The sequence below is a fragment of the Castor canadensis genome, chromosome 7 (genome assembly GCF_047511655.1).
Source record: "Castor canadensis chromosome 7, mCasCan1.hap1v2, whole genome shotgun sequence".
In the NCBI taxonomy this organism is placed as follows: Eukaryota; Metazoa; Chordata; class Mammalia; order Rodentia; family Castoridae; genus Castor; species Castor canadensis.
Genome location: NC_133392.1, coordinates 104,073,055 through 104,094,210, shown reverse-complemented (window position 1 = coordinate 104,094,210; position 21,156 = coordinate 104,073,055). Strand labels below are relative to the sequence as shown.

Below are 21,156 nucleotides of genomic sequence, written 5' to 3'. Positions count from 1 at the left end.
AGTGAGTCATTAAGGCTGAACGAAAGAGATGATAGTGGGGTGTGTATAGGATGATCCTGGTGAAAACATGTTACTTGTTTAGTATGCCTAACATAAAGGCTCTGTTTAAGAATGCTAGAACTAAAGGGTGTGAACACTGAAAAAGAAACCAACATTTTATATGTATATATGGTACTAGTTTAATTCTGTAAGCAAAGAAATGACATGAACAGAATTGCTAGTTAATAAGACAACTCTGGAAACAATGATGAAAAACCAATGCATGGTGAAGCAAACTTAATTAGCAATACTGAAAACTTATTGCACGTCAGAGGATCATTTAGGAAGCAAGTGCAATATCCTAGCCCATAAATCAAAGCAGTGGTAGTGTTAAGCACAGTGTGAGTTGAAAGTTAGGTAGTTATTAATTCTAGGTAAATCAGATTTTGTTTCAAGTGGTAAGGTAAAAAGGAAATCTGAGATTCTCAAATAATTGATACTATTTTATCAATGTGAAATGTGATATGAAATATGCAGTGGTCTGACATTTTAAAGTACACGTAACAAACAGGTACTTTTCTCAGAAAGAGGTAGGAAATAACTTTAATTCCTACATGGTGTATTTCAATATTCTCATTTAATAGATGTAACATCTTTATGCATTAACAGTCATACCCAGGGTTATAGTTATCATGAGCTACAATTCAAGGTTAACATCTAGTAGGTGAAATAGATTAAAAGAAAAAACATATCACTGTTGACTCATTCAGGTTGGAGGTACTCAGCCTTTGTGATGACTTGACTATTTTAACAGGCCAGAGATGTTTTATGATGGGGAAGGCACATAATTCCCTTTGTTTTGGGCTCAACACTAAGGTCCTTAAAAATAATTACTGGTGTCAGTGTTCAATGTGATCCAGCTTAATTCTGACACCATAACAAAGCTGCTTCTCTCCAAGGTCCTCAGAGCTACACTGGTTCCCTAAAAACACCAAGTTTTCAGTTTCTGCAGAGAATACCCTTAGCTCATCCATTTATAAACTTACCCTTCAAGACTTCCTATTTTCCAGACTAACACTACTCTGAAGTATTTTTCTAAAAGCTTTCATCCACTAAATCAAGGTAAAGGAGTTGTCCTATGTAATTTTACCTTCAGATTCTTTAAAGGAAAATTTCCTTGAATAAAGTTGTACACTTTCGTCAAAAATCTTTAGACTTAACTATTCATTGAGATTCTTAACAATTTTTTATATATCAGTACCTTATTTTGCTAAACTGACACAAAGGTACTATTGCATTTTTCTTTTGGATATGCATGTAATGCTACTAATGCTATTATATCCTCTACCTTAATCTAAGCACCTAAGTAGTTCTCAACATGACTGGAAAGCAAGTGTTTACTGGCCACGCTCAATGACCACAAACTTGACTCTAATACTACCTGGACCCATCTCTTATACTATTTAAGATTAACATCATGACTATTCCTTGCCTACTTGAAATTCTTCAACAACTCTTTCCATTCTGTTCCTTCTATTCTTCCCTCTACTTTCCCATCTATTAGTGAAGAGGTGTATCAAAGAACACAGAGCCAAACTAAAAGAACTCTCAATAACTACAGGTTGAACACTTTGAACATCAAGGAGGAACAAAGCAAACCCTACCTTAACAAAATGCTGAAGGTTAACATCTGCAGGGGTGTCATATGGACACCATGCACCATTGATAGGTCTGTGGTGTTCTTTCTAAAAACCTATAGCCTCACTCTAATGAAAGAAAATCTAATTAAAAAAAAAAAGATATAGCCGAGTCCAGCGAGGTGGGAAAAATTCTAAAAAGATAGCTGGCCGGAACTCCATAAGACTGCCAAAGCTACCAAAAGCCAGGCAAAGAATTTAAAACTGTCACAGACCAGAGACAAGAAGATAGGACCATTAGTGCAATGTGGTACTCTAGATTGGATTCTGGAACAGACTAATGTAAGCAGGGTGTGGTGGGGCAAACCTGCAATCCCAGCACGTGAGAAGCAGAGGAAGGTGGCTCTTAAGACCCTCTTTCAAAATATAGAAACAAAGCATCTAGAATGTAATCAGTACCAAGGTTGGCTTATGATATTTTGACAAATATACATGGCAACCTTAGATGTTAAGAGTGGAAACTGGGTGTGGGTATATGAGAAGTCTTTCCAAATTTTTTATATAGTTGTTTGTTTACTTACCTGTAATTGTCTGAAATTAAAGTTTCTTTACTGAATTACTAGATTAAAAAACATCTGAAAAACTGGTTTAACAATTTCACACTTCTCAAGGTTAGGTGGTTTTTCTTACACATGATACTAAAATCTTAATTTAGAAGCTCTCCTGATACTATTGGGAAAGTTTTTAACTTTCTTATGCTATAATTCTCCACTAAAACTGTGTACTTCTAATTTTCCAGAAATAAAACAATACAATTGCCATGTCAAAAAAGGTATTGAGGTATTTCTAGTTTAAAAACACTTAACCCTTAGGTCAAAAAAGGGGACAGTGGAGAAATTCTCTACCTTCTTATCATTATCTACAATAAGGGCTTTGAATGCCAGATAGCAAAAAGGGGAGTACTTTTAAACAATGATCTAATTTACCTTTTTAACTGGTTCTATAAATGACTGTGTATTTGGAGTTTTTGAACTTGGACATTTATTACTCTGTACCATTTAGTATTGTTCAGATGGAAGGATTCCAAATGGCAATATAAGAAACTTAGCAGTTAAGTGGTTGGGTGGTAGTGCTATAAAGTGACAGCTTAAGAGTAATTCAAGAAATACACTGATATCCCAATTTTATCACATGGAATAAAGTGGTAATGTTCTGGTAGGAAAGATCTGCACTTAAAATTCTGAGATTGTAATGGTATTTTGGAATGTTTTAGAGCAAACACTCATGTAAAAAGTGAACATAAAGAATTTTAAAACAATTAAAACTATTAGCTTAAATGAAGAACATCCAATCACAGCTTAAAATTTTCTAGTTTATTTCTAACAAGCACAACGTGATGCTTAACTCACAGATTTTATTTACATTTGTCTACAGTATCATTTCCTTATGAAATGAACTAGTACAGCTCAGTTAAACCAAATGAAATCATAATCATCTGAATTGTCTGTAAACTCCTATTAGCTAAATTTATAAACTTTGTATTTGCTTAGTACAGCCAAAAATTTAAATACAGAAAGCACAAGAATAAACCAATGGTAACATGTATAATCTAGAAGATCATCTGGGCAACTTAGAAGGTGGACTTTCAAAAAGTCTGAGGCACAATTACGAGAGTAAAAGTTCTTGTGCAACCTACAGTAAATGTAGCAAGGAAAATTAAGACATAAAAACCATGGGAAAGCTTGTTGTAAAAATATTATCAAAATATTTCTACATAAGGTATTTTGTTTTAATCTTTAGATCAGCTGAAGAGAAAAACACTCACTTTAAAATAAAGCACATTTTGTTTGGTCTGTTTACTAACCACCTTAAAATGTCTTAATTTTTATTTAAATTGCAGCAGACAATATTAAGGGGAAGGGGGGAAAGGATGGATTAATACCCAGTAACAAAAAGTTCCCAAGCACAATTATTGATTTCCCTTAATATACTTACCTTGCATTGTCACTGAAGATACTGTTAAGAGAAACCTTTTTATTTTTAAACCAGAAAACAAACTGGAGTTCAAGAGACCATATTTTAATTCTGAGAAATAAAATTCTGAAAGCATTTTAAGCCATAAGTTTTTTTTTCAAGTAAGAAAAATGGGTTTTGCTTAAATCATGAATAAGCATCTTTTTGTTATTCAAAAAAAAATTTTATGCAGTATGTTGGTAGTTAAATATCTCAAGGCAAATGTTCATTTAAATTCACAATGTCTCTGTTGGTCTTTCACTATAAAAATGTATGTCAATTTGCTCATCAACTATCCGAGTTAGCCTCTGCTATCCCAACAGATTTGATAACTGCATTTTTAAAGAATACCCACAAAGCTTTTAAAAGTTTTAAGATAAACATTTTGAAATAAGATGACCCTTCCAATCAGGCAACCATATCAGTAGAGATGATCTGTTAAGACTTTTTCTTGCTGTAAATCATGCACAGGTCAGAAAGGGAAATAGCAAAAATCTTTCTCCTTCTGAAATTTTAAAAATTCTTTTGAATTCAGTGTGGTGGTGCAAAACCAGTAGAAAGCTGGATAAAAGAGAGACAGTGATTCTAAGGCACCCATAGCTTAGAGAATTTAAAATAAAGGTTTCCAACTGGCAGCTTTATAACGTAGCTGCTCTGGTAAAAATCACTCTGACATAGGTTAACAACATAAACAGGTTGACTTTTTTTCCTCAGATCAACATTAGCAGTTTTACTTCCAATTAGTTTGTATATGCCCAAAGTTCAGGCAAGCCTAGGAAATCCTGTCTTATTCAACAGGCAGGATATACTTAGAAATAAGAAAAACAAGAATTTAAACAAGTACTCTGTTATAACTGAGATGGTTTTAACTGAAGCAAATGGTTGTAAATAATGAACAACAGAGCATCCATTTGGGGACATTATGGCTTAAAATGCAATTTACTTTTAATTTCACAAACACAGATGTATTGTTCAGAAAAGCAATAAAGTCATGCACCTCTACTAGCAGATTTAGCACTTCTGACCAAGTAAGACATCAACTTCTTAAAAAATATGTTTCATGCACTGTACTGGATTTTTTTAAGATGTAAATCTTTAATACATTATTTCTTTTTTGAACTTGAACGGGAACCAGAATGGGATGATCCAGAAGATGACCTGTGGTGCCTGCAAGACATAATGGAGAAAGCAGGCAATCTAGTAAGCAAGAACTGCATTCCAACTTTCATTCTTAAGAATGTAAAAATACAAAAATTTAAACACCTTGATGCTGGGAAAAGGAATAATTAAAAACTAAAGATAAATTTATATGCATAAAATTATCTGGTATTGTGGACTTTGGATGTGAGCCCAGAAATGGTGTAATTGCAATTCAAAACTCTCTACAATGTAAAAATATCTTCTCATTTCAAAATATAGCCACCTCTCAATTATTTAAGGTAATGAAGAAAGCCTTGTAAACATGAATACGATTACAGATAATGCATAAAGGCATATAAAGTTGGTAATGGAATTGTGACTAGACCAATCTGTGATACACTACAGAGTGTAGTAAGTCTATATGTAAAGCAGATAAATCAAGGCTTCCAATTGTGTATGAAAAAATTATATTCATAAATAATGAAGTTCTGGAAATCTAGGTCACACAAGATGATTGTACAATTAGTTATAGTGTTATATTCATGCAGCTAATATGAATAAGTGAATATCAACCTGGGTAAAGTAGTGGTGTTCCGTAGGGGTTGGCCCTGGGCTCAGGGTTGTTTAGTGTTTTCACCAATCACCTGGCTTATAGAATAGAGAACATGTTTATTAAGTTTTTAGATGACAACAAAACTAGGGGGATTATATGTGGCTAAGATAAAAATTTGCAGAACTGGTAAGAAAGCAACAGAATGAATTTCACTCAAGTACAGAGTCATTTTCTTACAAAGAAACAAATGCACAGAAACACACTAATTGTGTGTAATCTTAGCATCTAAACTTTGAATTCTAATCATTCTGTACTGCAGGAATGAGATAATCCTATCACTGAACCCAGCTATTATCAGACTTTACATAATCCTTATTTTTAAAAACTAAGAGGATATGTAAAATTTGCAAAGATTACAAATGAAGTTAGCAAAATAACTATGTATTAGATACTAAGAAAATTAATCATACAGTAAAGTAATATAGTAAAGGTCCTTATTTAAATGAAAAAAAGAAGGATTTGGACTATAAGACGAAAAATGTGTAACCTACAAAGAATAATTTCCTTATGAAGGGCACAAAGCAACTTGCTATGTAAATGCATTCATACATAAATGAGGACAGAGTCCCAACGATCTTGGAAGTTAACTTGTATTAAATGCCCTAGAATTCCTACCATTTCTAATGTTTAATTTAAAATAGCATAAATATAAAAATCAACCTGAAAATTACTTCAACATACAGCTTCTGAGTTGCAATTAAAAGACAAAAATAACCGAGAGTTGGCTATACTAATATACATGGAAATAAGAATTTAAACAATAAAATGATCAGAGAATGGTTTGATCTGGAACTTTTCTAAATAACTTGATCATAGTATTAGGTTAAACAAAGCAATCTGATTCTTTAAGTTTAAAGATGAAAAGTGTAATTTAAAATAGAACAAGAGACAGAAATCTAACCCTTGACTAGGAAATATTAAATACACTTAACACCCATTCTTATTTCTACAGAAACCCAAACCTTTCGGGTGACCGTGATCTTGTTCGTCTTTTTTTGCGATCACCAGGTGAAGAAGATCTAGACCGACTTCTTTTTCTGTTCCTCTCAGGAGAAGATGAAGAACTTGAGTAAGATCTTTTTCGTGGGGAGGAAGAGCCCCTGTGGGACCTAGAGCTGGATCTTCATTGATTGAGAAACAAATCAGATATTTCATTAAAAGAAGAAATGAAGACGAGCATTCACTTTCCAAAAATAAACAGGATTTATACCTATAAGAATTTTATAAGAAGAAATACTTACTGCTTACTCAACAGAAGACTTCTGGATCAACCATGAAAATATTCTATTTAAATACAATTGTTTTAATTTCATATCGTTTTAAAATTCTAAGTATTCACTTCTGGTAACTGAAAACTAGCTTACTGTATTAACATAGAATTTAGTATTTTCTATTTGTTTAAGGCTTTTGATTTTAAAGTACATAAACAGTGAAATCAGTAGGTAACTGCAATACTGTGACTTTATGTTTAGAAATTATATCCTTCCATTTAGGGAGAAAATATGTTATATACAGGTTCCTGAGGAAAACAAATTTAATTCCTTGTGGAACATTAGTTAAGTTGCTACAGAAAAATGAAGCCTATGGTACCGAATGAAAACAAATAGTAACTGTAGTAAATAGCTAAATACTCAAAGAAAAATGAGTAACTTCAAAGCTTGATTTATAGTCACAATGTTCATTTTCATGAAGTACCACTACTCATGAAATATGAGGTGCTGACATTGACATGTTTCAGGTAGGAGTAAATGTGTAATATTAAAATTCAATTTACTTTATTTACATATTTTGCCTGAAGGAACTTTAGCTCAAACATCCCAAAAAATTCACCTTTGAGCTTAAAATAAACCAGAAAGCCCCAAAGGAGAATTCTTTGGAAAGTTGTAAGCAATTAAAAATGTTTGGGAAGAATGTGAAGGCTGTTCTATAAATCTCAACTACTGTGGTTCCCAAAGAGAATTTCAAAACTTAAGGATTGTAAATTAAGCACTAAAATAAAAGGACTAACATAGTAATACAATAAAAAATATTTGTTCTCTGTTTTGTATTGGGTTAATGCAAGAGTGCACATCATTCTTTTCTCCTTAATATGATTAAACTATAGTTGCCCTCAAATGCTAGATTTGACTCAAATAAGTTAGTAATTGATTAATGTGTATTTCCTCAAGTGGGATTTCAGTAGTTTTATTTGTTATTGCCTTTAGCAATCAATAAATTTAGTTAAAAATAAAGGCAACATATTTTGACTAAGTAGAGAAACTTTGAGAGCAAAAACTAGTATTCCACTTGCTTCTTTACAAATGTTTCCCTCTACAGATTTGACTAATTAAGTTTGACAAAAATGCACGTAAAACTTAAAAGTTTACAGTAATGCTTGATATATTCTATCTAAACTAATTATCACTTGTTTCCATTTTAACATTGTATAAAGCCAGAGAAATAAAAATACGTACACAGCACTTGCTAGAAATTTTATCTGATAAAAATAGCAATGTTGTCTTGTAAAACAAAGCCCATTTAGAAGCAGGGTACTCTTCTTCCTTTCCATTTACCTTTCTAATTTTATTTGAACCAGTATCACAAACATTATCTTTATATACTAGAGGTGTGATGATGATATGATGTGGCTTCACCTTCCTACTTCATCACATCCTCGCTCCAAAATAACAACTTGCATAATGCAAAACAGTCACCTTAATTCAATCATGGGAATGTCTTGGCACACTGCTGGCAATGGAAACATTTTGTGGGGAGAAAATTAAGCTGAAGTAAGTGCATTAGTTCTCTAATGCTAGAATAAAATTGACAAGTAGAAGCAAAATAAGGTGGTTGGGGGGGAAGAAGCAACACCACCTTCTGCAGCCCTTAAATATTTTTCCTCTCTGTTTTACAGAGAGATGCTACCTCATTCACCTTGATTTCGACCCACGAGATCTCGAGTGTTCTCTGGAACTGGAACGAGATCTTGACTGCGAACTGGAAGAACTTCTTGAACGGGACCTGGAACAACATGGAAGCATTTTTTTTTTTCCTAGGACCACTTAACTGAGCTTTGTGATAGAATACCTTTTGAAAGAAAGATATGCATTAGAGTCCATTTTCATATAAAAAGGTTATCTATGCAAGATACGTATTTTCCAAACAAAATATTTTCAGTCTTTTAGTAAAAGTTTAACAAAGTACCACTTTGTAAGTGTGATTAAATTACCCTAAAACAAATAATACTGTAAACAGCAACCCCTACCATTTTATTAGAAAGACAATGAATACTTTACGTCCACTAATAATCAATTAGAAGCTACCCATTAATATATCCAGTTAGAATGCTGTGGTTTACATTTAAATCTTCTGGAATGTTTTCTGTCATTTATAAAACTCCTATTTCCCTGGTGTCTAGCTAGCATGAAGCTTTAAATGTTGATACATATACACACATATGATCCCTATGTTTTTCCATTTACTCAACTTAGATAATTAAAATGAGAATATATAATAATCCTTTCACTGTTTTACATAATTATTGAAAATACACAGCACAGGGGTGACAGTCCTTTTGAATTAAAAAAATTCAAAAATAAAATTCTTTAACACACATCTTTAACTTATCCATGGAGAGAAAACGTTAGTTTTATCTCAAAATTACTCTTTATAATCACTTTTAATGCTTTCAGGTTTCATAGTACTCAACTATTCAGTACTTGTCAGCTCGTATTTTATTCCTAAATGGCTAAAACTCACTGCCTATGGTATTATTTAACTCTCAATAGGATTTAAGAGAATGCTATTTAAGGTACTGTTTTTTCTCAGCTAAAATTTTATTGTTATAGTATAAAATCAGAGGATATGTATTTTAGAATACCAAGCAAAAGAATGCTCAAGCGTAACAGCAACTTAACGTTCTACTTTACTTGTGGACACCCCAAAACTATTAGCATCGAGTCAACAGAATTAATATGGCTGAGTGTGTTACTTTATTCAAAATGATGCCAAAGTAAACAATTAAAAAATTATGTTTCATTAATGCCCAGATAATCTCTAGATTAGCCTTTAACATACTGAAAAATGATTTTTACTTCACTCACTTAAAAAAAGTCCAAATGTAAGCTATCTATTTAGATTACTAAATATCACTGCATGCAATGATTTGAATTTGAAGTCTATTTTAGTAAAAGGCATGATACTAAAACAGGATATGGAAATTTCGTATTAAGATTTTACACTCCTGAATATACTGAGTATCTACGTGGAACCAAGATGAAGTATTTTAAAAAGTGACTTGAATGAAATGTTTAAAATACAAAGGAAAGCTTATTTAGTTAAAAAAAAATTATAAATAAAGAAGTTAGATACTGACATTTTGACTGGTGTTACCCTTGACCTGTGCCCGTTTACCTGGACCTAGACCTTGAACTTGAGGGGGAGGATGAGCGTGATGAAGATCGTGAATGTGAAGATCGAGACTTTGAACGACTTCGTCTATTAGATTTCTTTTTATTACTATCTTCTTCTTCACTGGCATCAAGATTGTATTTTGAGAGGTCGGCATCATCTTCATCCTCATCCTAATAAAAATTCAATTACATGTAGATATTTATCAGGAACAGTTCTGTGTACTAGATATCTCCACATGGAAATTTTACTAATAAATTAAGGCGAATTCATTCTTAATTCTGGAATTCACCTAATTAAATTCCTCTTCTCAACTAAACAGACTTGACTACTGTATTGGACAGTTCAGTGGCACGCCTAGAAGTCCTAATCATTTACTGTGTGTCATTGTTAATACAAATTAGCTGTCAAGAATGTTCAATTCTATCTCCCTTTTAAAAAGTCCCTTGAGCCCATTACCCTTAGTCTCAATTTGCAACTTTTTTTTTTCTTTTACATTACAGCAACCTCTTAGGTTATCTTCCCAACTCTTGAAGACTATTTTGCCTCTCAAGATCAAGTAGATTCCAAAGTACCCTGAATTCTCTGGTCCCACAGAACAAACATCACCAGATTAAAGTGGGTGGTATCCTGATTATTCTCTCCTCTGTGTCAAAGTTCTCTCTTAAATGTTGCTGGCTTGTTCCTGATTTAAAGAAACTATTTGTTGTTCTGCCTGAATGAGCTTTCACCTGTTTCTTGCTAGCACTTTCAAATCATTCAAGTCTTAGTTCAGATTTCATCTCCTTAGAAATAAACCAAAGAACTTCTTTTAATTGCCTGTTAACCACACAATGTATCTTCATAACATCACTGCTGCCTAAGCTATCCTATTCATTTGTATCTGCCCGCCTCCAGAATTTAGTAGGAGAAGGATGACTCTGTCTTGGTTACTATTATATATTCAAAGCAAACACTGGGCTCAGCAGAGTGGAAGTTCAAAACTTTCTTGACAATGTATCTTTACCACAGATTGTCAAAAGCATTCATATTTTATGTAACACTTCAAATAAAACAAAGGGGAAACAACAAGGAAACTGTTTACCTCATCCAATTTATACTTAGAAAGATCTTCATCCTCATCCTCTTCTTCTCCCTCTGATTCTTTATCTTCAACTTCCTTTAATATAGATGCAGGACCAACTGCCTTCCCTCTGTATTTTTTCTTTTTACGTCCAAACTAGAGAAAAGCCATTTCAAAACATTTTTGTAGACTAAAAATGTATTAAAATTACTATTTTCTTTAAAAAAATCATACATTAAAGTCACTATTTCCCACAAAATGATAAAGTTGCTGTAAAAGACTCAAAATCTACTTACAAAAATGAGTCATTTCAAAATTTTCCTGTGCACTAAAGATATTTTCTAGTGTTTCTATAATTTATCATTCATCCGTACACCATATAGAACTTACCTCATCATATTCTCCATCAGATTCTTCTCTTTCTATATATTCAACATTTTCTCTTTCATTAAAACCACCACCATATCCTTAAGAGGACACAGAAACAGAAAATCTAATCAATGGCAGTTGCCTAAATTATTAAGTTACAGTGTTTTAAAGTTAAAAATCACCACAGAAAACAATCTCAAAGTTATCCTAATCAGAAAGTCAGGGCTATACTTTAGCTCAATTTCAAAATTTTCTGTATGACTAGGTCATACAGGAAGATATAGGTGGAAAACATCTCCTTAAACTTCTGCTATAAGCAAGCGTTAAAAAGACTTTCCTCTGTACTTCATCATAATTGTTCTGGGAAAAGTGAACTCATTAAGAGCCATCAATCAAATTTCAGTTTACCAGCTGGATGTAGTCTGACATGTTTTTGTTTTATTTGTGGAACTGGGGTATGAACTCAGGGCCTACTCCTTGGGCCACTCTCCCAGACCCTCCCCCACCCCCTTTGTGTGATTTTTTTTTTTTTTTTTTTTTTTTGAGACAGTCTCCCAAACTATTTCCCCAGGCTGGTTTCAAACCACAATCTTCCTGATCTCTGCCTCCTGAGTAGCTAGGATTACAGGTGTGAGCCACCAGCAACGGCTCTGACATCTTTTTGATAAACTAAAATTCTGCTCAGCTAAAATGTTAAGGACCAGTAAAAGAACTTAGAAAATACAGCAACATGGTAAAAAGCTAGCCTTTGACCTTGGTTTAGTCAGTTTTAATGTAATTGGCTTTTAGTGCATAGCTAAAAGTCACTCAGGTTAGGCCATAAACCTGCTACTAATTAATTAGAAGTATTCTACTAAAAGTTAAGATTAGCCAACCGCTATTCTGTTATTATAACTAATGTTTACAATTTGATTGTAACAAATTGTTCGGTCTTTGACATAACTTAAGAGACTGAAATAAGAATATGACCTAGTTATAGAGTGCAATGAGAGATTCTGAATAAGTCTTCCACTAAAAAGAAATTAAAAGAGATGTGATCAAGATCAACACAATCTATCAACAGTAATACTAGCACAAGGGCAGTGATTTCCAGACCCGAGCCAATAAAATGGTTTTAATTTGGCCAACTGTGTATTAAAAAGGCTGGGGGAGTGCCTCGAGTGCCTCAAGTGCCAGCAAGCCTGCCTAGCAATTTAGAGGCCCTGAGTTCAAATCTCAGTTATAAACAACGCCAAAAAGACAGTTTGAACAGGTAATGTGGATCTTATCTGTAACCCCAGCTACTCAGAAGGAACATGGTTCAAAGCTAGCCACAGCAGAAAGGTAGCGGGACCCCATCTCAATCAGTAAGCCAGGTGTGGTGGTGCATGCTTATGATGCCAGCAAAAAGCCACAGATAAGATCAAAGTCCAAGGCTCACCCTTGATAAAAATGCAAGATCCTAACAAAGTGAAAAAAAAAAAAAAAAAAAAGGCTAAAGGGTGTGGTGGGGTGGCTCAAGTGTTAAGAGTGCCAGTTTAGCATACACAGGAGAAATCTGAACCCTAGTATTGCTTTCTTTTCATTATAGATTGAGTCAATGAAAAAACTTAAAATACTTAGAAGTAGACCAATAAATTTTTAAAAATTTATGTGGTATATATAGGAACATCTGTTAAATTGGACAACGTAGTTCATAATGAAGTAATATAGAAGTGGCTTTACTGTTCATAGAGTTCTTTTTACACACTGAGTAATGTACAATTGAAAAATAATACAGCAAGTATGAAGAGATCTAAAGAACCATACAGTAACATGAGAAAGTAAACTGTAATTCATGTAGGTCATTTTACACAGATACCTAAATAAAATTATTTCAAAACAAATGCCACAGCAAATACAAAGCTATTTTCTGCTCTCTCATTCAGTGTTTAAGAAAATTAAATCCAGTCACCTCTTGCTAAATATTTCCTATCCCATATTAATAAAACATAAACTACTTACTATGGTTTATATGGCCTCTGCCTGGATCTGAAGTGTTATCTGCAGCTAACTAGGAGCTCATTAAATAAGCTAAATTCTGTCAAGTGACAAGGCCTTCATGAAAGCTGTTTGGTAAATGAATTTTTCCTCAAATTGTTATTTGGGTAACTCTCCTTTCACTTCTTAGCTTAAACACAGCTTTTTCAAAAAGTACTTAGTAATCTGGTTGTACATGTCTATTTTGTGCACCGAGGTGCCCTAGCACACTGCACAATGGCTTCTATTTTTTCAATAGATGAATTTAGATTACATTAAAAGTCTTATAAGAAAATATTTTCAAATTGTCTCACTAAAAAGTAAAATAGCTGAACAAGGGCCAATAAAAATCAAACACAGTTTTGAAATGATGGTTTGGATTAGAGTTGTGACAATGGAAATGAAGAGACAAAGGGTGGTGACTATTACGTATTTCAAAGAAAGAATTCGCTAACTTGAAAATGTGTTCTATTTTCTGAAAGATTAATTCAACTCCTGAGAATTTATCCTAAGGAAATAATTTTAAAGAATAAAAATCCAAATATATTCAGATTGCTTCTATGAAGTCATTCTTTAATAGTTTAAAAAAAAAAAAAGACAAAAATCGAAGTAACTTTAAGTCTCAATGAGCCAGGAGAATGGCTAGGTAAGTTACTGTCCAATATGATGGAGTTATGCAGCAGTCAGCAATCATACTCACAAGTAGCATGTCAAGTTTTCTTTTAAATCCAATCCCAACGCTCTCATAAACGATAAGCAGGTTTATTTCAAATAATCAAGAGAAGTTACTTGACACCTTCAACTGTTAACAGCAAATATTGTTGCCAGTGAAGTACAAAAGGTTCAGGACACCAGAATGATGAAAAGAAAATGAGTAAAGGAAAGTGAGAAGAGTCTATCAAACATAAACTCTGCCTACTGTAGTTTGAGACTATAGCTTCTACTACAGTGGGTATTTAAGGAGTCACTACATGATCAAGGACAATCTGAATAAAGGAAGGTTTTTCTGAGATTACAATTTTTATAACCATTAAAGACTCTGAACTTTAATCTTAAATCAATCAAAAGGGTTTTAAAACAAAAGAAGTTTTCAGTGTAGGGGGAAAAAAAATCCCAAGAAACAGAAAAACGGAAACAAAATCCCTCTGGCTACAAGTGGGCAGTAGGGGAATACATTAAGACTAGCGAGGTGCCTATTTGTCAGTGACAGGACATAATGGTGTCGAGTGTAACGAAAAAGACTTTTTTGAAAGGTAGGGGTGAGGTAGAAGAGGAGTTAGCTAGGCTAAGGAGTACATTTAGGTTTCCAGTTTATGTTAATGAGTGTTATGATGAGTGGTACTTATGAAGAAAGAAAGATCACTAGAAGAGAGGCAGGTCCTGGGGAAAAATCACAAATTCAGTTAGAATGTACTGAATTTGACATTTATATGGCAATGGTGAATAGGCAATTAATTGGGTCAAAGAAGAAGTCTGAGCTGGAGAGTTAGTGCATCATAGTATGACTACTACTATATAAAACTTTGTGACATCAAGAAAATAACTAGAAAATAAAGGGTAAGAAGAAAGCCTGAGGACTGAGCCTTGAGGAATCCCAAGAAGCCTACAAAGGAGACAGAATCAAAGTGTGAAGGAGACAAAACACCAATGAGAGGTGGAAAAAAAATGACACAATAAAGTAAGACAGGCTTGGTTGGGGCTGGCAAGGTGGCTCAAGTGGTAGAGTGCCTGCCTAGCAAACATGAGGCCCTGAGTTCAAACCCCAGTACCACCAACTGAAAAAAAAAAAAAAAAAACCAGCCAGCCTTAACTTACCCAATCAGCATAAAGGCAAAAATCACTTCCTAAGAATAAGAAGTGGGAACTTGAGGGTTGAAAAAAGCTAGGATATTAGGGTAAAATGTGCTCATATGCATGAATATACATTTTTAAAAAAAGGGTGGGAGAATAAAAGTAAGAAGACTAGAAGGGCTAGGTCCAAATGATTCATTACTGGGCCTCTGACCCCAGAAAACAGAGTAAAGGTATCTATTTGATGAAATCAGATCCAAAGTAGACAATGTGGGTGGGCTAATTGATGATAATAGGAAAATTATATTCTGTCAGATAGTTTCATTTCACCATTGATAACACAGAGCCAATGGTTAGCTGTTATTTAAGTCAATGACTGGCTACCAAACATCACCAAAATAACCTATATGCTTTTGGTATCGGCCCCCAAAGAATTGTGACAACGGACCCACCAGCAAAGAAATGACAGTTCTGTGCTTTGGAATTCTTATTTTTCAAGTTTACCAGATGATTCTAATACATAGCCAAGTTTGAAAATTATGGCCTATCTTTTAGAGAAAAATTTATAAGGTCTGCCCTTTTGGCCATACTAGGCTATCAAAAGAAAAAAATAATGGTATCATATAATTACCAATTAACAAACATCTAAACCAGTATGGGTGAGAGTAGGTAAGCATCCTATCTTAGGATCACTATTTGTTAGGATAGCACTTCCTATCACTGCACTTTATAATCCCAGCAAAAACCAGAATAGTGATCCTTAGTCATCACTGTGCTCTTTAAAGAAGGTGACATGGCAAGTAATTCAATTTTCAGGTCTTTTGGAAATCATTTGGGCAAAATATGATTGCATCTTACCTGTTCTTTCTTCTAATTTAGCATACTTTGGAGTATTACACATGTTACACTCTGATCTTCTGGCCCAATTCACATTACTGCAACTGTAATAGTGAAAAATACCAAATGAGAGGGCTGTTAATATGGTATCAGAAAAATACTAAATTATTAGACATCTTAGAATTTAAAGATGAAATCACTACCGTAAAGTTTAAGTATGATGGAAATATACAAAATGTACACTGGTCTGGAGAACATGGATTCCAACAATGGACTGAACTATTTAGGCAGAGAACAAAAGCTATTCAATATAAAAAGTGACTCTGTAATTTAAGAAACGACAAATTTTAAATACAGATTTTACCACCATAGGAAAAAAAACATCATTTTAAGTTAAAGATCCCATTAAGTTTTTTCAGTCTCTGAATTCATCTCAAAGGAGAACATCATACCCTTCAAATAATTTAGCACCCCCCCCAATCACTTTGAACACTGAATTCCAAGAATACAGAATCCTGTGACTTAAACTGATTATAGGAAATTTCACCAGTTTTTAAAATCTGTAAGATCAAAAAATTTATGTAATACCATTTCTGATTCAGTCCTCTTTCATATATGTAGGATCCATCTGGAAGTTGGAAAAATCAATAACAAACCGAATCTAAACTTGAAAATAAAACTTACCTCATATTTTATGGCAGGCAACTTAGGATTCTAAAATTACTTTGTAAATAGACGTAATCAATTTTGTTATGTATTTTATAGAAATGACAAGAAACTAAAATTTTCTGAAAAATTAAAATGAAAGTAGACCTTAGTATTTGTAATGTTCTTTATCCTTTATTAACTCACCATAAACATTCATTCACTTTACTGGTATGTATAATCCCTAATAGTAACAACTAACAGCTCTGAAACATGCAAAAAAAGAGAACATAAAATTCGTATTGAAAAACAATGGACAGTCAAGTCCTTTGATTTCAAAGGATACAATGGCCTTTCGATGTGATTAGTAAGAGTGTATAATATACATTATCATTGGAATAATGGACAATAATTTGAAGCACATACGTTTTACACTGCCAGTCATTAGCACTAAATAGTCCTCGGCTCTTTTCTGCAAGTGTCTTTCCTATTTCTGTGCCCCCAGCTTTCATCATCTTGGCCTCAGTTGTTTTCTCTGAAAACAGAAAAATAATGCAATATGAATGTGGTGAAAGTAATGAACTGTATAAAAGGAATAGAATCTTCCTTAAGTACTTACCCCGACCACAGCGATTACAGCTGGTTCTTCTAGCAAAGTTTACATTTCCACACCTGAAAACAAAGTATAGAAACATTTTAACTCTTTAAAATATTTAAATCTTAATATCTTCACTACATATCTGGAATACAGAACTTCTAATCCATCTCAGTCATGCTAATGCTAACATTAACTACAAAAACCTTAAAATTAGTGGGAAAAAAAGATTTGGAGCCACAAATCCAGGATTTAAAAAAAAAAAAAAACCCACCTAATCTTATATATACTATTTATGTGACCATGGTTAAATCACTGAGGATTTGTGCCTTGGTATCTTTATATTAGCATGTTTCACTAATTATAATGAAATCCCTTTGGAAGTTGAAGTGAGAGTTGACTCCATTTCAGTAATTACTGACAAGGCACCAAGGAGTTAAAAATAAATAAATAAAACTCCAAAGTTAACTCTCAGTATAGGAATAACAAGATATATACAAAAATGTGATAAGCTTTTAAAATACAAAAACGTAGGGACCCCAATGGGGGAAAACAGAGAAAGGGGAACTTCATAAATCTTGACGAAATGCTCTTTTTCAGGAAGAAAGTGAGATGGTAAGGAAGAAAGGTTGCATGCGATAAAAATACATATTCAGTAATAAGGAAATTGAGTTTTATGGAGTATTTACCAAACTTGAGACCTAGTAAAAAAAATAACACAACCACAAACAATAACTGATGGAGTAAAACAGTATAACTTTATGTTTACATTTAACAAATGTAAAACTAAAAATATATCTATTCACTAACATGACCTTGGTAGTACATATCTACATCAATTAAAAGCATGTTAAATGCTCTGAACGACAGGTAATGATTAAAAGAAAAAAACTCTTTTATGTTACATTAGAATGAAATAAAGATGTGAAATGTTGTAACACTAAACTGAAACACCTGGAGTAACTTTTATTCTAAGAAATATTTACAACTCCAATAAGCACTGAAAACGTACTCTGAAAATGTCTTCTGGACGTATACATATAGAATATTCTACTTTTGTAAATGAATTTAAATGCACAGGAATATGCTCATGTCACTCTGTAAGAATCCTTTGGGTGTGTTGTCATTAAGGACACACAGACACAGACAACAGCACATTATTCTACAGGTGAGCAACACCACAAAGTCAGAAGTTGTTCTAAAGCTTTTAAATGTTTTCAGTAGTGTCATACTACTCATAGGAATGATATTCCCGACTTAACTTTTGTTCTATTCAGTATCATAAGTAAGACTCGAGTTTCCTCAGATCTTAATATTGATCTACCCACACACTACCTTTGTCTACATACACTATCCATGTTATTCAAGTGTTCATTATAAGGGAGCAACTCTAACCATACATTACAGCAAAGATAAAAATACTTCAGATGGTTACAAGTGATACAAGTAGAACTAAAACACTTTTTGCTCTTTTCTACCTTGAATTCCTATCTGTGGCTCACTTAAGGAGAAAAAAGTTTTTGTCTGAACATGAGTGGTGCATTGCAATTTTTCTGATGTTTACAAATAGGTACACCTTTGCGTGCATCGTTCACGAAGGTGTGACTGACAGTTCTAAAGAGCACACCGGCTTCAGCAACAATGTCAAAAAGCAGTCACTAACACTGGTGCTCAGGCATTTTCTTGGCCGAAAAGGCAAAAAAAAAAAAAAAAAAAAAACCCACAGGTCTCCTGTGTTTTGGGCAATAGGGCGCTAAAAGCTCAATTCCTGTGCGAAATTAAAGGTCAGTGAAGAGAAACGATCAGAATTCCCCCAGCTACAGGAAAAGCCAGAGGTAGAGGAATAGATGGTACAAGGGAAAAGCCTGATTAAAAACACTAAACAAGGGGAAACGCAAGTGGAGAATGAACGGGTGCGGGAAAAGAGTCTTTCGGCGAGCAGGACTAAAGTTCTACAGGAGTCACGTGGGGCCATCCGAGCACGGAGGGCCGACCAGGAGATTTCCTTATCGCGGAAACCTGGCGGCGCGGGGGAGGCGTGGGGCGAAAGGGCAGGCGCTTCCCCCCCCACCTCCCGGACCGAGGCTAGCTCGGTAAAATAACGGCGAGGAAACGATGGCGATAAACCACACACAAAGCCCCCACCCCCAAAAGAAGACCGTTCTCAAGAGGAGGCAGGGCGCCTCCTTCCCGCCCGGGAGCCGGCGGTTCGCCGCCAAGACTCGGCTAGTGGCGCGGGAGGAGGAGGTTACGAACTAAAAATGCCGAACCAATTTGAGAAAACTCAGCTGATATACTCTGCCCCAATTCTGGACCCTTCAGGGACTCACTTTTTGTCAGGACAAATCCAGTCCCCGTCACTGACTCGAAAATTTTTGGTCGACATCTTGGACGCCGCCACAGCTATCACCAGCCCACAGCCACCCGCAGCTACGTCTTCACAGGAGGAAGCGGGCTGGGGACTTTCAGCGCCTCAGAGTTGTCCTCGCACCGCCTGACTACCGCCCACCACTGCGTCAGGGTTTGATATTGACAACACTAGGCCCGGGCTGAGTTTGAACGTTATTGTGTAGACTAAGATGCTTGTACGATTATTTCCTGGCCGGAAAGTTATAATATAATGTCTTTTCTACGGTTAAATTAACAGGCGGTGTTGGGACAGCGCAGGCAGGAGGCCTTCGTGGCACTGGAATCTTCGGAGAGCCCCCTATAGGCGGGAGGACCCAAAAGAAAACTACTTCCGCTTAGGTGGGCGGAGCGAGGCGGAGCGGAGGCGGAAATGACTGTGATCAGTTCAGGGCCCTGGAACTGCAAGTTACGTTGCTTAGGTTGGGGAGTCTGGTGAGGTGGGTTGTACAAGATTTTGGAAAAGTTAGTGTAATAAAGGAGGGAAACCCTCTTTTATCGTTGTTCACAAGGGACGTCGTTTAGAAACCTAATTTTTTGACACGTAAAATAGTAAGCAGTGCACTCAAAGCAACCAACCGGTAACTTTAGGTCTGTATTTTACAATATTGTTAAAATCACCAGTCTTTTTTGATCCCATTCCTTTTTCCAGGTGTAATACTTTCCTATATTTTGGGTATGTCCCTTTCCTTTTTAAAATTTTTACTTTGTAACATATAGTGAGGCATACCTGTAATCCCAGCACCGGAGAGGCTGAGTCAGGTGGCTCATGAGTTTGAGGCCAGCCCGGGCTATAGCAACACCCTGTTTCAAAAGAAAAAAAGATTAAAAGAAAAATTTTAAAATTATTTTGAGTACATGCATGTTTAATTTGATAAACTGGTGGGCTACAGGATAATTAATTGTTATATAATCTTTTTTTTACGAGCTATGTTAATGTTTCTAACTTTATCCTAGGTGATTGCATGTGAACAAATATAGCTGTAGTTCATTTATTTCAGTTCTATATACTTATAATCTTCCTTTTTGTGACAGTTTATCTCTTTTCCCAGGTTTTGCCATTACTCACAACACTAGTATGAGTATTCTTATGCGTGGATTCAGGTACATAAAATCAAGATGTTTTCAAGAATTTCTCATATATATGAGACAATCGCTAAACTTTTTAGTTTTAATTTCTGCTTTAACATCTTTGTTTGGTAATTCTTAGTTTAGTAGTTGGCAGCTGTTGATTCTATTTTCCCTTGAGAATTGGTCACATTTTTCCAGTTATTTTATATTGTGTGATCGTGAATTTTATCCTGGACATTTTGAATTATTGTGTTGTACACACCCTGTTCTGGATAAAAGCCTTTAAGAAATGTTGATTTTTGTTTTGTTTTGTTTTAGTAAGCAGTTAATCCAGTTTGGTTCAGATCACAAGTTCAGTCTTGTCTGTGAGTTAGTCTTGCCTGGTTCCATGTTAGTTGGCTTCTCAAAGTCTTTGCTGTGCTACTTTGAGTCTATCCAATACATACAACACTCAGGGGGTTATTTTGGTATTTTGACAGTAGTTTAAATTGTGCTCAGTTTACAGGTCATTTGCTGTGCTGCATTGGTCTGTCTTGCACATGCTCAGTTCTGGTATCAGTACAGAAATTGTGAGGGTTCATACATAGAATGAGGGAATCCCCTTTTCTAG

At 34.6% G+C, this 21,156-nt stretch overlaps 1 protein-coding gene and 1 long non-coding RNA gene across 7 annotated transcripts in view; one reads left to right on the top strand and one right to left on the bottom strand.

The window, feature by feature from the left end:
- Positions 1-2,974: 2,974 nt before the first annotated feature.
- On the bottom strand, positions 2,975-19,554 carry Zranb2 (zinc finger RANBP2-type containing 2). 3 transcript variants are annotated; one of them, XR_012449856.1, is made up of 11 exons: positions 19,400-19,554; positions 17,094-17,146; positions 16,901-17,009; positions 15,851-15,933; positions 11,225-11,301; positions 10,856-10,990; positions 9,775-9,944; positions 8,296-8,382; positions 6,345-6,503; positions 5,343-5,413; positions 4,701-4,796 (listed from the first exon to the last, which is right to left on the bottom strand). XR_012449856.1 is itself a non-coding variant. In XM_074079761.1 (11 exons), exons 1-10 carry the CDS (start codon positions 19,453-19,455, stop codon positions 5,384-5,386), a joined length of 963 nt encoding a protein of 320 aa, XP_073935862.1. In that variant the 5' UTR covers positions 19,456-19,554; the 3' UTR covers positions 4,701-4,796; positions 5,343-5,383. The 3 variants fall into 3 exon arrangements, 2 of the variants coding, with proteins under 2 accessions (XP_073935861.1, XP_073935862.1); XM_074079761.1 differs by having other exon boundaries at positions 5,343-5,417; XM_074079760.1 differs by lacking the exon at positions 5,343-5,413 and having other exon boundaries at positions 2,975-4,796.
- Positions 19,555-19,731: 177 nt separating this feature from the next.
- LOC141424912 (uncharacterized) overlaps positions 19,732-21,156 on the top strand; it is a 55,407-nt gene continuing 53,982 nt past the window's right edge. Inside the window, exons 1-2 of one of the 4 annotated variants that reach the window (XR_012449860.1) lie at positions 19,732-19,915; positions 20,511-20,579. This is a non-coding gene — a long non-coding RNA (uncharacterized lncRNA). Of the gene's footprint in view, positions 20,067-20,510; positions 20,580-21,156 lie in introns of all 4 variants that reach the window. The other 3 variants (XR_012449858.1, XR_012449857.1, XR_012449859.1) reach the window with 3 other exon arrangements.

Coding starts and splice junctions, on each gene's coding strand:
- Zranb2 (XM_074079760.1), bottom strand. CDS start 19,455: ATGTCGACCAAAAATTTTCGAGTCAGTGACGGGGACTGGATTTGTCCT. Junction 17,147..19,399: donor TGGATTTGTCCTGACAAAAA/GTGAGTCCCTGA, acceptor CTTTGTTTTCAG/GTGTGGAAATGTAAACTTTG. Junction 6,504..8,295: donor TCTCGTGGGTCGAAATCAAG/GTGAATGAGGTA, acceptor CAATCAATGAAG/ATCCAGCTCTAGGTCCCACA.